This window comes from Perca fluviatilis, chromosome 20 (genome assembly GCF_010015445.1).
Source record: "Perca fluviatilis chromosome 20, GENO_Pfluv_1.0, whole genome shotgun sequence".
In the NCBI taxonomy this organism is placed as follows: domain Eukaryota; kingdom Metazoa; phylum Chordata; class Actinopteri; order Perciformes; family Percidae; genus Perca; species Perca fluviatilis.
The window spans coordinates 9,191,002-9,207,942 of NC_053131.1; the positions used below are offsets into that span (position 1 = coordinate 9,191,002).

General features: G+C 41.1%; 1 protein-coding gene and 1 long non-coding RNA gene across 4 annotated transcripts; one reads left to right on the plus strand and one right to left on the minus strand.

Annotated features, from left to right (window-relative positions):
• Window positions 1-10: 10 nt before the first annotated feature.
• On the minus strand, window positions 11-14,664 carry LOC120549156. Of its 3 annotated transcripts, XR_005637337.1 has the most exons (4): window positions 14,551-14,664; window positions 11,114-11,215; window positions 3,318-3,471; window positions 11-358 (listed from the first exon to the last, which is right to left on the minus strand). It is a non-coding gene; the product is annotated as an uncharacterized LOC120549156 (long non-coding RNA). The 3 variants fall into 3 exon arrangements; XR_005637336.1 differs by lacking the exons at window positions 11-358; window positions 3,318-3,471 and adding an exon at window positions 4,797-4,910; XR_005637338.1 differs by lacking the exons at window positions 11-358; window positions 3,318-3,471 and adding an exon at window positions 10,215-10,313.
• LOC120549154 (probable carboxypeptidase X1) lies at window positions 1,949-15,528 on the plus strand. The gene is made up of 13 exons (XM_039785821.1): window positions 1,949-2,358; window positions 3,350-3,459; window positions 4,747-4,886; window positions 5,055-5,139; window positions 6,310-6,460; window positions 6,970-7,058; window positions 7,230-7,353; window positions 8,178-8,374; window positions 8,954-9,133; window positions 9,999-10,293; window positions 13,298-13,437; window positions 13,558-13,660; window positions 14,570-15,528. The coding sequence occupies exons 1-13, from the start codon at window positions 2,034-2,036 to the stop codon at window positions 14,884-14,886; spliced, it is 2,256 nt and encodes a 751-aa protein (XP_039641755.1). The 5' UTR covers window positions 1,949-2,033; the 3' UTR covers window positions 14,887-15,528.
• Window positions 15,529-16,941: the final 1,413 nt, after the last annotated feature.

Genomic DNA, 16,941 nt, shown 5'->3' on the forward strand with positions numbered 1-16,941 from the left:
AAATCTCAACTTGCTTTTCACATCCAACACATACACAACAGTTTGATACAGATACATCAACAATCTCTTTATTGACTGTCTGGTTTTTATATTGTAATTTGGACAGTTTACATGGTCTCAGCTGTTGATGTTTTCCAGGAGGTGCAGCAGGAGTTATTTTGAAGACATTTTAGAGTTACCAGCAGGTGCTGCAGGTCATGATTTGGGAGCACGACAAGCTGGAGAAGATGTTGAGTTATAGAGTATACAAAAAGAAGTTTCCCAGCAAAGCGAGGTGGAGGACAATGTGAATCATGAAAGATGAAACATCGTGTCCAAACGCAGAGTGGAGAGAGAAGCTCTTCAGCTTGGCGGTGAACTGAAATGGCAAAAAAAACAAGTAAACTATTCCTGTAAAATAAACGTGCGGGGAAATTGGGTTTTAAAGATCAGGAGAAATTTCAGAACGTGGCCCCACCAGACCCTGAAGTCAACAGGAAAATGAAACTGAAACATAGCAAAAGACAAATTAAAACCAAGAATAAACTCTGCTCAGAGAAGATAAAACTTGTTAAGCTACAAGCAATTATTATAACAATTAAAAAAAATACACTAAAGTGTCAAAGGCAGCACCGTGGAGTTACTGAAACAAGGTTTATGGGTGTGAAAACTCTGTAACATGAATGTCTCTCTCTCCTATCAATATCCTGAGTGGATTGATATCAGAGGAAACCGTCATATGAACTGATAGCAGATCTGTTCTGACACATTATGACAGTTTGCTGAAACATTAGTGACAGGATTCACCTATCAGCAGTGGCCGCTCTAGACCTTTTGAAATGGAGGGTCCAGGCTGGGGCCACAATACGATTTCAGGGGTACCAAATATATTAAGTGTTACATACCACCAACCCTCCATAGGTTTGGTCCTACAGAAGACTAACGATACATATATAACAATAAACACAAGAATACTCATTCAGTGTTACCTACATTTTATTTATCACTGCACATGAATAATATCCCCTCTTCTTAGACTAAATGGGGATACTGTTGATGTATAACTGTGCTAATGTCTTGCTGCTTCCTGTAGCTCTGCATGGCTTATTGAGAAAGCTTATTTGCTGTTCTAGCTGTCTGTATGGTGTCTTGTTGACTTCTGTCTGTATAGTTTAACCTGTACTAATGTCTTGCTGTTTCCTGTTGCTCTGGTCTAAAATCATCTGGCCAAACAGTTGAAGTTAGCCAGCTGGCTAACACTGGCACATTTACAGAAATGTTGATTAATGTGTGTTGTCCGTTATAAAATAAAGAATATGAATAAAAGAATAAAGGTGGGGTTAAAAATGTATGAAAATATTAGCCAAAGTCAGAAGCACAGCCAGAGAGCAAGAGGGGGGTTGAGGCTTAATATTACAGGGGCACAGGGGCGCACCCCCCCCCCAAGTAAAAATGGTTTTGTGCGGCAGGGCACCTTTAAGGGATTTGGGATGGCACTATTAATGCATAAAGAAGTAAGCTTATCTGGAATAGAGATTGAAAGTCCCTTATTATGCTAATTGAATTAGCAGTCACTATAATGTTGAAGCTGGTAAAGGTGGAGCTTATTTTCATTACTTTATCTGCTGGGTAGCTTGTAAATTCTTTTGAGTTACAGTTTTATTTTATTTCCATCGTGTCATGAGAGAAAAAAGAGATTAGAAGATGAAACAAATGTGGTGTAAATTGTGCAGAAATATTAACTTTTCTTGTCATACTATCATCATATAATATCACAAAGTTAATATTGGTATGTCATAGTTGAATAAATGGGTCACTGATGTACACACAACCCACATCATGTAAACCGCAATCATTCAAGTCTTTTTGAATCCCATTTCTTTCCGGGAGCTGGAATTTTTGGGAGGGAGGGAGGGAGAGAGAAAGGGAGGGTGAGGGGAGGTGGGATTAAGGAGGAGGGATGTGGATGGAGGTCTGGCTCTCTGTCATCTCCACATAAACTGGCCTGGAATTTTATTTTCCCCCTCACTCTGCAGCAGCAAACAAAGAGAAAGATGGAAAGGTCATTGTACACGCTGGCTGCAGTGATTTTTCTGGGAGGATTTTTCGACGCAGCGCTGACAGAGGATACAACAACTGAGATTAATTCATTATTCAACAACAACACCACTACTACGGCTGAGTCTGTCACCGTGCAGCCGCAGGATCACAGCACAGATCGACCGACTCCAACAGCAGCACAGGGAAAGTTACCCACCGCCGCTGGCAGAGACAAACAGCTGGACACCAAAAACATCAGCCAAGACAGCGAAGAAGAAAGCAACAATAAAGAAGAAGAAACAGATGACAGCAAGAAAGAAGATAAGAAAACAGAACTGGGTAGGACAACAATCTGTTTTAGTTTTAATTTTAGCGTGAAGCTATGAGAAGCCAGGGAGTTAAGTGCAATTCATTAATAATGCCTTTCAGAGACCCTTTGCTCCTGACTTACGCTTAGCTAACAATTACTTTTTTTTTTTTTTATCAATTACTTTCTTGATGATTGAATATGCCAGAAAAAATTCAGACAATATTCACATTTAAAAAGCTGGAACCAGTAAATATTTTGCAACTAATTGAGTATTTGTTAAAGCTGTGTAGAGGATTAGCTAATGAAAAGGTCTGTAAATAAGTGAAATCAAATATTACCTTATATATTATTGTAACTGTTTGCACATTTAAATAAAAACATGGTTTATGTTTGATTTGAGATGGAACATAACTTGTCAGAAAACCGTGCCAAAATGCCCCTCACAATCTCCTAAAGCCCAAGGGGACGTCTACAAATTTACTAAGAAGTAGACTAAGAAGACCCGGAAATATTTTTTACTTGGAAAAACTGGAGATAGTGATTTCTTTGCAAAAAGGACTAATCCCTAACCCTAATTGCCTAACAGCTCCACAAACATAGCTGTTGGTCCTGCCAGTACTTGTAGTTTTTGTGATTGATGGTTCTGTTATTGCTTGTTCCCAAAGCCATAAAATACCCTGCAGCTGTAGCTCTGCTGGACGTTTAACTTTACTCTCTCTTGCCCCTCAACTTTGTCTCAAGTTACATTCAAACCCTCCACGGATCCACTTATCTGTGGTTTCCTTTGCAGAGGGCCTCCAAACTTCCAGTGAACTGACATGGGATGATTAGAGATATTCCACATAACAACCGCTGGGACCTCTAATTACATCAGCCATGTGTTTTCTTACTCAGAGAAACAAGAGGGAGAGTTTTTTAACCCCTCAGCAGTCAGTCCCAGAGCTGTTTCTTTAAAGATCTGCATCTCCGGACAAGCACAGACACAAACCCGCAGAAGATTTGATCTCCATTTCCTTCCAGACTGTCCTCCTCTTGGCCTGGAGTCCCTGCGGGTCGATGACAGCCAGATTCAGGCTTCTTCCTACCAGCGGACGGGTCTGGGTCCCCACAGGGGCAGGCTGAATATCCAGGTGGGTCTAGATCTGGAACAAAAAGTACAGTGAGCTGCTTCTCAAAAGTTCAAAGAAATAGAAAAGCAGGAAACAGGAACTCACTTCACTTGCTGAGGCTGTGGAGTGACATTTTGTTTTTTGGAAAGGTCCTGCTGAGGTCTAAAGGATGATCAAAAATCTATGAATACCATTATAACACAAGTGCAAATAAGGCTTATTTACATTATTTGACGAATCAATCGTGGTATAAACAATATTAAATTGTTCAAAATGACCATGAAAAGTTCCCAAAGTAATATTTTTGAAATTGTACGTTTGTCTAAAAAACATTTCAAAACCCCCTATCACGTAAGACAACGAAAATAAACAAATCTGCACATTTGAGAAGTTGTAATCGTTACATTTTTGGCATTTTTGCGTGAACAATAGAAACTGCATTTCGTTGTCTTTGTACTTGTACTAATCTAATCTAATAATGTAATCCAGTCATGCGAGCATGAGGCTGTACTTAGGCACAATGATGCTTTGAGCTAAATCATAACGTCAGCAAGCAAACATGCTCACAATGACAATGTTAACATGCTGATGTTTAGCGTGCTAACATTTGCTAATTAGAACACAAAATAAAGATAAGGCTGATGGGAACCTAAACAGTTCTGTATTTGGTCATAAACCAAAGTATTGGACTTAATAAACTTTTGACCTGATGGTGGCGCTAGAGGAAATGTCAGGGGATCACCCAAGTCATTAGGGTTCATCCTCTGGGGACCATAAATGCCGTTACAAAATATGAAAGCAATCCATCCAATAATGGCTAAGATATTTTAGTCCGGACCAAAGTGGTGGAGTTGACAAAAAAAATGCAAATTGAAGTGGCAAAACGGAGATCATTTTAACTATTAGCTTTTTATAAAATGCCAAATTTCTGAGTCTTCATCTCTGTAAAAGTACATGTGGTTCCTATAGTATGTTTTGGATTATAAAGATGCACAAATGAGCATCACTAAATAGTATGTCCTTACTCATTCACTTCATATTATCATGTTTTCTTTCTGTCCATAATTTATGCTTCATATTTCTTAAGCTAATGGACTATAAATGTCCCGCAATCTCCATCTCTTTTTTCCCTCTGCTTTTATTGGCAAGTAAAATTAACACTATAATAAAACTACAGAGACTGGATTTGCAGTGGAAAGCGCTCTCAAAATTTAACACAATGCTTCACATTGAGGCAGAGCCAGGAGTTTAATGGATTCTGCAGTTGTAAAAAATAAAAATAAAACTCTGTGTAACATGTGTTTTTAGTCTGGCATTGAGGATGGGGACCTGTATGACGGAGCCTGGTGTGCTGAGCATGAGGACCGGCACCAGTGGCTGGAGGTGGATGCCATCCACCTCACCCTGTTCACTGGAGTCATCCTGCAGGGCCGGAACTCCATCTGGAGGTCAGGTAGTATCAGGATTCAAATCTGAAGAGGTTTGGTTCCAAAATGGAATTTAAAACTGCTGCTAAAACACACACACACACAAAAAGTCAGAGTACAATGTTCTTTCGCTGCATTGAAGTCTGCATGTTAAAAATCTATTTCTTATCATTTTGGTCTTTGTCACAGTTGGGACTGGGTCCACACCTACAAAGTCCAGCTGAGTAATGACTCTGTGACCTGGACAGCCTGCATGAATGAGACAAAAGAAGCTGTAAGAACTCCTTTTTTTTGTTTGTTTTTTAAATTCTCTGATATTATGGAATGTAGCTACCGTGACCAGTGAACCTTGAACTGATGGAAAACAGATTTTGAAGAGTTTGTGCCAAAGTGAAATATGAACCCTGAACACAACAGTCAACTACTCTTACATAAGGAGAGATAAAACTAATAAAGTAGCAAGATGGTAACTGTTTGACTACATAACATTATATACAGTATATTAGAAATACTTGGTGCATATGTTAGTTGCCAAATAGGACCTCTACTATTACAACATCAAAATGTGTAGTCAAACCTAAAATACACAGTGATGAAGGCTGCAACATGCAGGTGGAAATACCAATAAATTGAAGGTTTGATCTAAACTGGCAACTTGTTTGCAGTTTTTTGGACGTCTGATCTTTTTCCAAGGAGCTGGAGGTTTAAACAAAAACTTATTTCCTATTTATTTTAAGGTTATTACTTTGGCCAAGGAGGTTATGATCTCAGTCCTGTTTGTTTGTCAGTTAGTATTCCAAATAGCTTTTAACAGACTTAGTTGAAAGCTAGTTTGTGCACCGTTTTGAACATTTTCACTCTTTTATTATGAGCTACTGCACTTGAATGAAAACATATCCTCTGATTGTCTCTCGGTGTGTGTATTCTGGTGTAAATCCAGATGCAGATTACTAAGAATCTACAGCCATGTTAGCAACTCTGTGCTCAGGCACAGTGGTGCCTTTAGCTAAATGCTGCTGTTTAGCATGAATACTGTTGACCATGTTCACTATCTTAGTTTAGCATGTTAGCATGCTAATTTCAGATAATTAGCACTTAACACAAAGTGTAGCTGAGGCTGATAGGAATGTCATTAGTTTTGCAGATCAAAAATTAAATTGGACAAATTAAACTTTTGACACAAAATGGTGGTGCTAGAGGAAAAGTCAGGTGATCACCAAAGTCAGTAGGATTCATCCTCTGGGGACTGCGAATATCTGCACCAAATTTCATGGCAATCCATTAAAAAGTTGTTGCAATATTTCAGTCTGGACCAAAGTGGTGGACCAACCACCGCTAAGAATGTCTAATTCTTATTCTACTGTATTTTAACATAACGATGATGCACATCTGCGGGGGATGCTAAAATGTTCAAACCTACGTGATGTTCCATTGAATTGTACAGATATTTGAAGGAAACCAGAATCCAGAGACTCCGGTGCTCGGACTCCTTCCTGTTCCTACCGTCGCCCGTTTCATCCGCATCAACCCTCAGACCTGGTACTTCAACGGCACCATCTGCCTCAGGGCTGAGATACTCGGCTGCCGTGTCGATGGTAGGCTGCAGTATAAAGCAATAGAGTATGTGACTGAACCAGAGATGGCCTACTCAAGTCCTGGAGTCGGACTCGAGTCGCCGTTCTCCTGACTCATGACTCAACTTGGACTCATGCACTAATGAATCAGACTCGAGCATTCATGAAATTAGACTTGGAAGTTGGATGAAGTTTCTGACAATTTTAGGTGTAAAAGGCAGTGATGAAGTACTCGAGTTCAAGTCCAGGACCTAAGTCGCTATTCTTTGGACTTGTGACTCGACTCAGACTTGAACTCAGGCAATGGTGACTCGTCTCTGACTCTTACTTGGTGACCCAGCTCGAACACTGGGGACTCGAGACTTGAGACTTGACTCGACTCAGTTGGTGACTTGACTACAACACTGGACTGAACACAGTGACTTATATGTCAAAATACATTGAAATTGTAGCAGTTTCTAAAGGCCTAGGGTGTCTGTCTGTCTGTCTGTGTGTCAACACAAGGAAGTAAATGTGCTCTTTCCTCATAGATCCAACAGACATCTACTCCTCAGAGCAAGAACCAGGATCAAAAGACGCTCTGGACTTCAGACAACACAACTACAAAGAGATGAGAAAGGTGAATGCGAAGAACGGCTGCAGGCCCACACGCATGCATGATGAGTAACTTTGGTTTCCCCTAAAGCTAATGCCAGAGTTATTTCTCAGCCCCCTAACAGTTTGCAGATTTCAGAGTTCAGATTTAACCATTTGAAGACTTTTAGTCCAACTTGTCTTCTTAACCCCGAAGCTCATGAAGTCTGTGACGGAGGAGTGTCCGGACATCACCCGCATCTACACTATCGGGAAAAGCTACATGGGCCTAAAACTGTACGTCATGGAGATCTCAGATAACCCCGGCAAACATGAACTAGGTAAGAACTTTTCTCAACTCTTCTTTTATGAGTTGAGACCTTAAAAGTGTGACGTTTCTGGACCAGAGTTCATCCTGTTTCTCGGGTTACCCAGAGTTTAGCAGCTCAGGGGCCCAGTTCAACATCCTCCAGTATTTATACAGACTTAGCAGCAGCAGCACACAGGGAGGCTGGGGTGTATTGTAGAGAAGGTTTCTTATGTATAAACAAACGGATAACCATTTGAAATATAGCCAGCACTCTCTCCACCAAACAAGACAGATTTTTTGTGTGATATTGTCTTCAGATGCAGAATTTTGTAACCACTCCACGTCTGCCCAAAAAGTTTAAATGAATTCAGTGGAGTTCAGCTTTTCTTTTATTCTTAGGCAACATATTTCAAAACTGTTTCACTCCCAAAGGGGGAATAATAGGACAGCTGATTTTAATTCCAGTGGTTTCCTGGTTCCGTGAACACTGGTGCCAAATCTAAGAAGAGGGGCACTTTTTATTTTTGTGCTGATGTTTCAAGTGCAGAGTTTGGGCCTTTTGGCCAGCTTTAGGAATGTCTGCCATCAAGTCTGGCCAAACAATATATGCTTATTGGCAAAGTTCTGTCGCACAGTTGCCTAACACAATACAAACAGGATGAAAGTTTTATCTGTGAGACTGAATGTGTTCCTGATATGCCCTCAACTTTGACCTACTGAATAAAATCAAAACTTTCATGTTTTAGTCACATGTTTAGTGTGACCTGTTACTATAAGCTGATGTTGGCCCAGACAAATTCCTCCACATTTACTGCTTGGGTAGTAAAACAACTCTCTTAATTTCCCTCTTGGCAGGGGAGCCGGAGTTTCGCTATGTGGCCGGGATGCACGGGAACGAGGCTCTTGGCCGAGAGCTCGTCCTCAACCTCATGCAGTACTTGTGCAGAGAATACAAGAAGGGCAACCAACGCATCGTTCGGCTGGTGACTGAGACTCGAATCCACCTCCTGCCCTCCATGAACCCTGATGGATACGAAGAAGCTTATAAGAAGGTGGGGGAAGTAAAAGTGACTTTGTGTAGGATGAATAGATGTGTTTTCTTGTCGTTTGCAGAGCATGTGTTTAAGGAGAGAGGGCATATCTGCTTCCTTTGCATTTTCTGTCCATCACTTGTTGGACTGCAGGTTGGGTTTGGTGGATAATAAGATTGTTATCATTGTTCTGGCATTTCAAACGAATTCACAGATTAGCTTGATGGAGACAAAGACTTTCCTCCACACTTAATTTCCACTCTAACAGTTAGACATCTCGGGCATGTCTGATTTGACAAAAATGGTGGAGTTGCCAATTTGTGCACACTGTTATAGCAATTATTTTCGTTTTTATGTATTTACGTATATCCTGTTGAAAAATAATATAAGGGGTAGGATTCTTGTAATACAGTAAACCAATTGAATATCAGTTAAGGAGAGGAAGGACAGGCAGTTAAATTGCATAGAAGAGGCACAGTGAAGGGATCCCGTGAAAAAAAATGATGGAAGTTGAAGTCCCCCTTTCATAGTCTTACCGACAGTGATAGTTAATGTCTGCTGTCTAAATGCCCCTGTTTCTGACGGACTTCTCTACTGCAGGGCTCTGAACTGGCCGGCTGGGCAGAAGGACGATACAGCTTTGAAGGAATCGACTTGAATCATAACTTTCCAGACCTGAACAACATCATGTGGGACGCCCAAGAGACGGCAGCAGATCAATCTAAAGTCTCCAACCATTACATCCCCATCCCAGAGTACTACACTCAAGAAGACGCCATGGTAAGGACATGTGATTTTTGTGTAAACAATGTAACAATCAATGGGCATTGCTGCCTGTGTAAAACCAAGAAAAAGAACTTTAAAAACATTGAATACTTCAACTTCACTAAGTACACTATTACCAAAGGACCTAACTCTGCTACTAAAAAAAGGGTTACATGTGTTGGCGCATTAATGTAGGTCACATTGAACAGCAGTTTTTAAAAGGTCGGTGTGTGGACACTTTTAAGAAGAAATAAAGTTTCCACTGTAGTGGCATGCAAGCCTCAGATCAGACCAGTCATTTCAGAGTTCAGAGAGCTGACTTAAGCCTGAATATTGTCACTCAATGTTTGGTAATGGAACACATGTTGAAATTCTGCCTCCAGATATACAGTAAAAAGATCACCACATTTTGATATATTCACTTTAAAAGTATTATTTTTATGTTTATGTTTGACTGGTAGGTCTTTCCTAGGGAAAAATCTTACAATTCTACATAAATGGAAATACATAGAAGGTAGTTTAGGCAGAGATCATTACAATGACTGAACAGACAAAGAAAAGAACACCACCTACAGAAACTTAATGGTAATCAACACAAACTCCTCTAAATTTACAATTAATTTTTTTTGCTCAGATGTCCATGAACCCATTTTTTGTGTTTTTTGTAACCTGTACTGTATGTTTTTTGTTTTTTTACCTTTAAAAATAAATAGCCTAACAAAACGTAGGCTAGTATAACTTTGCTTAAGAAACAAATGTTTATTTTGCTGAATCTAAGAAGAGTTAAGGTTACTATCTGTGTTCGTTTATGAGAATCTTTCCCTTAAATCAGTGTCTAAAAAGTGACATAAAGCTAATCCAGATTGTCCATCCATCCCAGGTTGCGCCAGAGACCCGAGCCGTCATCAGCTGGATGCAGGATATTCCCTTCGTGCTCAGCGCGAACCTCCACGGGGGCGAACTGGTGGTTACTTATCCTTTCGACTGCACCCGCGATTGGGCCCCTCAGGAGGACACCCCCACGGCGGACAACGCTTTCTTCCGCTGGCTGGCCACCGTCTACGCCTCGACTAACCTGGCGATGGCCAACCCCCACCGCCGCCTCTGCCACTACGAGGACTTCCAGGCACACAACAACATCATCAACGGCGGAGCCTGGCACACCGTCCCCGGCAGTGAGTCCCCTCTTTGAATGCTGAAAGCCATCAGGTAGTAACTTGAAAAAATGTTACTATCTGTGGACATACTTCTTAATTTAAAGTTAAATCAAGTCAAATCTCGAATAAACTCTTCTGTCTTTATTTTCTTTGAAAGCTTAGAAAAAGGCCTCTTAAGTACCTTAAATGATTTGGTTAAACTCTTAAATCACCATCAGGCAGGTGAGTACAAGGCAACAAGGGACCCAAATGCAGACAATCTAGGCCAGTGCTGTAATGTAACTAACTACATTCACTCAAAGTACACATTTGAGGCACTTGTACTTTACTTGAGTCTTTTCTTTTCATGCCACTTTCTACTTCTACTCTGCTACATTTCATTGAGAAATATTGTACTTTTTACTCCACTACATTCATCTGACAGCTTTAGTTACTTTATAAATTAAGATTTTTGTACACAAAACACATGTAGTCTATAAATATACAATGTTTTATTATAAATTAAACTACCCAACAATAGAACGGCCTACAAGTCCAGCTGAAATGATTAGCTAATTAAACACTTAGTTGATTGACGGAACGGTTTTGATCGCTTCCAGTTTACAAAATGTGAGGATTTTTCTGCATTGAGTACTTTTAATACTTTAAGTAGATTTTCCTGAGGGCAAACTTTTACTTAAGTAACATTTTAAATGCAGGACTTGTATTTGTAACAGAGTTTTTTTTACAGTGTGGTATTAGTTCTTTTATTTAAGTAAAGGATCTGAATACTTCTTCCACCACTGATCTAGGCTGACAGTTCAGTAATTTAGTGTGAAGTAAAGATACAAAAGCTTACTGGCGTAGCAAGTCCAAATAGAAGTCCACAGCCGAACAGGAATGGGGCGGGAGGCAGGTACAGGTTCCAGGTTTCAGGCTAGAGGGTTCAGGGTTCAGGTGTCTGGAACACAAGGGCACAAAGCAACATTGACAATCTGACACTGACTGGGGAAAAGGGGCTAGTGTGTGGAAGTGGGAACGGCTGAACGGAGAGACAGAAAGTATGTGCTGACTGATGAGATTAACAACCTTAAACCAACATATTGTATGATCGTAATCTCTTTTTTGAAATACAGAAGGGTGTCTTAAGGTCTGCAATTTAAAGGGGGGATAGAAAAATTATATAGGGTATTTCACACTGTTCCTTATGTTCTCCTAATGGGGTATGTAACATTGGTTGGGCTGAAAATGGTCTGGTTGATATTTTATTGGCCCTTATGCATCCCTGTGTTTTGGCCCTATTTGTAACAAGAGCTTTTCTTCCAAATATGGTATGCTCATGAATATTTAGATGAGCTGCGCGCTGATTGGTTGAGCGAATTGCCATACGCACACATTAGAGACGCGCGCTGATTGGTTGAGCGAATCCCCAATACACACACATTAGAGAAATGACAGAATCTCTTTTATGCGAGAAATCAACTATATAAAGCTCAAATATGGGCCGTTTTACGAAAATTGATGGCTAATTGCAAATTTGGTAAGACTGTGTGTCGGAGTTCAGCGGCCGGTGCTGCCTGTGTTGCTGCCTCGCCGCCCGGCCTGCCTTCCTTCACAGACCCCGGCCTGCTATGAGCTCGACTGAGCTCCGTTACGGCTGGCAGCCCACAGCACTCCATACCGCATACAACGGTGTCCGATTTCAAGTTAATGAATATTTGTGAAGCGTAGGGGTTTCGTTAGCTGCGACTGTCCCTTCAATCCTAACTAAGTGTAGCTACAAATCACGTATAGTTAGCTTCATTTTCGGCGTAATTCGAGTATATTTTCAGTTTGAATTTCGTCACGCCACTTATACAACATCTAGCTAAATGTATTATAAAGCTAACAACGGTGTCCGATTTCAAGTTAATGAATTTTTGTGAATTTCAGAGGAATTCTAAGAGGAGGCTAGCTAGCTCTCATTGATAGAGCTACATCCAGCCGCAGGCTCTATCAATGAGACTTGCGGACAAGAGGCGTGTATTTCACTGATCGTTTGTTTAAATAACTCAACACATTATAATTACACACATTATAAGATTAACTGGAACCTGTGGTAAGAGATTGCTGGCGTAACAAGCTCGCCGACCGCGCTCTCACTCACACACACCTGGCATTAGGAAGAGGGGAACTGCAGGCCCTGGAGCTCTGTCCAGGCAGCGGCGTTTGGTAGTCCATTAGCCCACAAAACGGTGACTTTGCGCGGGTATGAAGTGCTGTGGGCTGCCAGCCGTAACGGAGCTCAATCGAGCTCACAGCAGGCCGGGGTCTGTGAAGGAAGGCAGGCCGGGCGGCGAGGCAGTAACCCAGGCAGCACCGGCCGCTGAAGTCCGACACACAGTCGGATAAAATTTGCAATTAGACATACATTTTTGTAAAACGGCCCATATTTGAGCTTAACATAGCTGATTTCTCGCATAAAAAAGTTTCAGAAGTGAATTTTAGTAATGGAATTGCAGAGATCTGCGTGACCTAGATTCAGAAGACTACCTGATCTCAGGTCAGTTGTGTAGCCTATGTAAATGTTGGGGCATGACCGTTCGTGACAAAGGTACAGGTTTTGAGACGCTTACATAAGCAACTAGCTTTGTTGAGATTCGCCCATTTTCAGCGGCAGTTTCAAAATATGAGATTTTCATAGTAAAAGGGTGTCAATGGGATTTTAAGCTTATTTGTATGTCCTATTTACCCATGGATGTACCAGCGAACTGTCGTTATTCAACTATGACAGGGTAAAATCGGTTTTGCATTCTATCACCTTTAAGGATTTATTTCCCCTAGTGTCCTATTTTGTCTAACAAAAGTTCCTCCTCTTTTACATCCTACCATAGGACTGTATTTGTTTATCTTCTGGTGTGCACTGAGCTCGGCTGAAAAAGAATGAATCCTATTGTTTGCATAAATAAAACAAATAAATTAAAACGTGTCTCCTGAAAGAGCTTTTTTTTGGGGCTGATTTTCCTATGCACATTGTTTATATACTTGTATGTCTTTTCTGCAGGTATGAATGACTTTAGTTACATGCACACCAACTGCTTTGAGGTGACGGTGGAGTTGTCCTGTGATAAGTTCCCTCATGTCAGTGAGCTTCCCATCGAGTGGGAGAACAACAAGGAGTCTCTGCTGGTTTACATGGAGCAGGTTAGTCTGCAGCTGTACAAAGAAAACGACTTCAGCTGCAGCAGCTTTTGAAATCCAGCAATTGTTTCTGCCTTCATTTTCTCTGCGGGGGCTCACAGTGCAGCATTTCTTCTTCTTTAGGTTCACAGAGGCATTAAGGGTGTGATCAGGGACAAGCTGACCAAACAAGGGATAGCAGATGCTGTAATCAAGGTGGAGGACCACGACCACGACATCCGATCAGGTCAGACACTCAATTTCATGTTTCATAGTTATCTGTTAGCTTTCCTTTCTAATGACCAGGGTGTAATGCAGAAAACGTCTGGAAAATATTTCTAGAAAACACAGCATTTTTGGTTTATTGTGTTATGTGCTAGTGTACTCCTGCTATTCTTGTGGAGTAGAGGATGGATACACGACCCGAGCCCGACGGGACCCGCTTGGGTTCGGACAGATATTTAGAAATGATGTTCGGGTTCGGGTCGGGTTCGGTCACATCAGTGTGATAAGTCATTGAACATTTTAAATTAAAAATAGCTTATTAGGTAGGCAGCCAACTGCGCGTTAATGTGTGCTTGTTGCCCCATGTGCGCTGATGTGCTCATCTGCTGACATTTCCGAATGCCTTCCTACAGTTGTTTAATAAAAGCGGGCTTTCCACACAAACAAACGTACATGTGTCATTAGTATGAGAAAAAAATTAGATTTTAACTGTGTCGGGCTCAGACATAAATATCTTAATGCCTGTCGGGCGCGGGTCGGGTTCGGTCAGTGCTCTCTCGGACGCAGGCCAGGCTCGGACAGAAAAATGTGGCCTGATCTGCACCCTGTTGTGGAGGCAAATTTAGACAACACTGACGTCAAAAAGATTGGGAACCACTGCACTAGGCTATTAATTAAGCATGAATCCAACAAGCTCATCACTGATCTCTGGGGGCTTCTTGACAGGCATTCTGGGAAATGTAGGAACTCACTAACTTGCATTTGACTGTATAACAAAACAGTTATTTAAATGTGATAAACATGACATTAGGAAGGTACCTTAAAACACACAGTACACTAAACCTTACGGGAACATCACATTTAAATGTGGGCTGTAGAGACAACAACATCCATCTTTGTTTTTGTCTCCACCTTGTTTTTATTTCCTCAGCCACTGACGGGGACTACTGGCGTCTCCTGAACCCGGGTGAGTACAAGGTGGTGGTTTGGGCTGAGGGTTACTTCCCGTCTGTGCGTCACTGCCACGTTGGAATGGAGCCACATCCCACCATCTGTGACTTCACCCTGACCAAAACGCCCATTCAGAGGCTGAAGGAGATCCGGGCCAAGGGAGGGAAGATCCCCCAGGACCTTCAGCTGCGTCTTCGGGCTCTGAGGCTCCGCAAGCTTCGCACCAGCACCAGGGCCATCAACCAGCGCAGGGAGAGTGAGCGGCTGCGGCAGGCCAGGAGAGCCCGGAAAGCATGAGAGGAGACGGGACGAGGGACTGAAGACCCAGAGACAAGCTGGATGGATTCAAAAAGTTCAGTTATAAATGGAGAAATAGGGAATAGTGACATGTTCCTATCAGAGAGGACACTAATAAAGGGTCAGTTCACTCAATTTACAAAAATATATTTTTCTGCATAGCCCAAGTGATATCAAGACATGCAGACGGTTTAATAGGGGGGAAAATCTGCCTAGATTTGTATGTGACGATCACAAAAAACAACAACAGCTGTGTATTTGGGTGTACTGACCCTTTAAGGCAGATTGAACCAAGACTGTCACACAAACTCTTACAGATGTTGACAGAATACTTTAAAAGCAGGGTTTTTATACGAAAAAACAAGGACACAAAGTGTATAACTTCTAAAAAGATACAGAAGTTGTAGAACTTTATGGACATCTTCACATTTATAGACAGGCATCGTTGAATGATAAAGCTCAAATTGACTTCACTTGTTTTCTTTTTTCTTCATTATAGCTGATGAAGCTGTTGTGTTTGTTGAAGACTGAGTTGAGGATTTAAGTGTCAGCTGGTCTGATATGTGACAATGTTTCTGTTTTTGTTTGACTAAAGTCCAACAGGACCATAAAATCTTAAATAAATATTACTTATTTGTGTTATCTATGTTCTAGTGTGCATCTAGCATGGCTAAAAACATTACTGATTTTATTACTGAATTTAATTGAATCTAAAATGTGTTTCTTATTTTCCTTGTGAAATACAGGAGAGTTCTCCATTTTTATGTATTCAAATTAAAACAATCTAGGCAGGGAACATCACTCTTTGATTAAACTGCTCAAAGCCCATAGAGAGCCGAAGTCACGCCCCTTCTGGTGGATCTCATGGGACCTTAATTTGGAAAAAATATGGTAGTGAACGGGGAGAGGCTAATTATTTTTTGATCCCGTTTGAATTGAGCCATGGATAACAAATATGATGTGCGTCAATTTAAAAGATAATTTTTCAACCGAAGGAAAGTCCCAGTTAGCCGTAGGTTTGTCGTAGTACCACTTAGTTTTGTGTGAAACCGCTCAGTGAACTACATCTCCCATCGAACACAATTTACATCACCTAGCTTGATGCTCAACTTGCTCTGTTCCACAACACATGTAACCTTACATACAATTTGTCACAAGGGGGTAAAAAGGCCATTGCTTGGCTATAAAGAGTCAAAAAACAAAGTGACACCAGTGTGGGCATACATGTACCCCTAGGGGTACTTTGGAGTACTGCAGCGGGGTATGTGAGATGTTTGCAAAATGTTAATTTAATATGTCGTGCATAACTCCTAAAATAATTATACTAATAATAAATTGATTTAGTGATGGATTCTAAACATTGGAAATAGCATATAGCATATACTGTTTTTTTCAGTTACAAGGTTGTTCTTTAGTAAATCTATAGCTATAGTCCTCACATTGCCAGACCTTCCTCCATAGCACTGCGGGGGGGGGGTCTGGCTAGTCCACACAGCATTCTGGGATGGGAGAAAAAGTGCTTTGGTTTATTGGCATTTCTTTAAACCAATCACAATCGTCTTTGGTGGCGCTAAACAGCGCCTCCGCAAAATAGCTTCGGGAAGGAACTTGTTTTGGTGGAACATGTGTACGTTCAAAAGTAGTTTTAGTCGCGCAACAGAATACTCAGATTGGACAGATAGTCTAGCTAGCTGTCTGGATTTACCCTGCAGAGATCTGAGGAGCAGTTAACCATAGTCCTCAGAAATCCACCGGAGTTTAAAATTACATCACAAAGAAAGCGTAGGTAACAGATATCTGGCCAAAAAGGACATCCGGCAGGAATTTCCTGCAGCACCGGAGCAATCCCAGAAGTGGAATGTCGTGGATATAGACTAGTAAACATGAACATTTACATGATAAATGTAGTAAACCATGTTTACACCATAGGATTATCATGTAAAACAGACGCTGGCAGCTTAAAAAAAAAAAAAGACGCCAAGTGTGACCATCTTTCACTGCCAGCACTGTATTGTACCTCTTTATATACTTTTTTTTCTACCAAAAATATTTTGT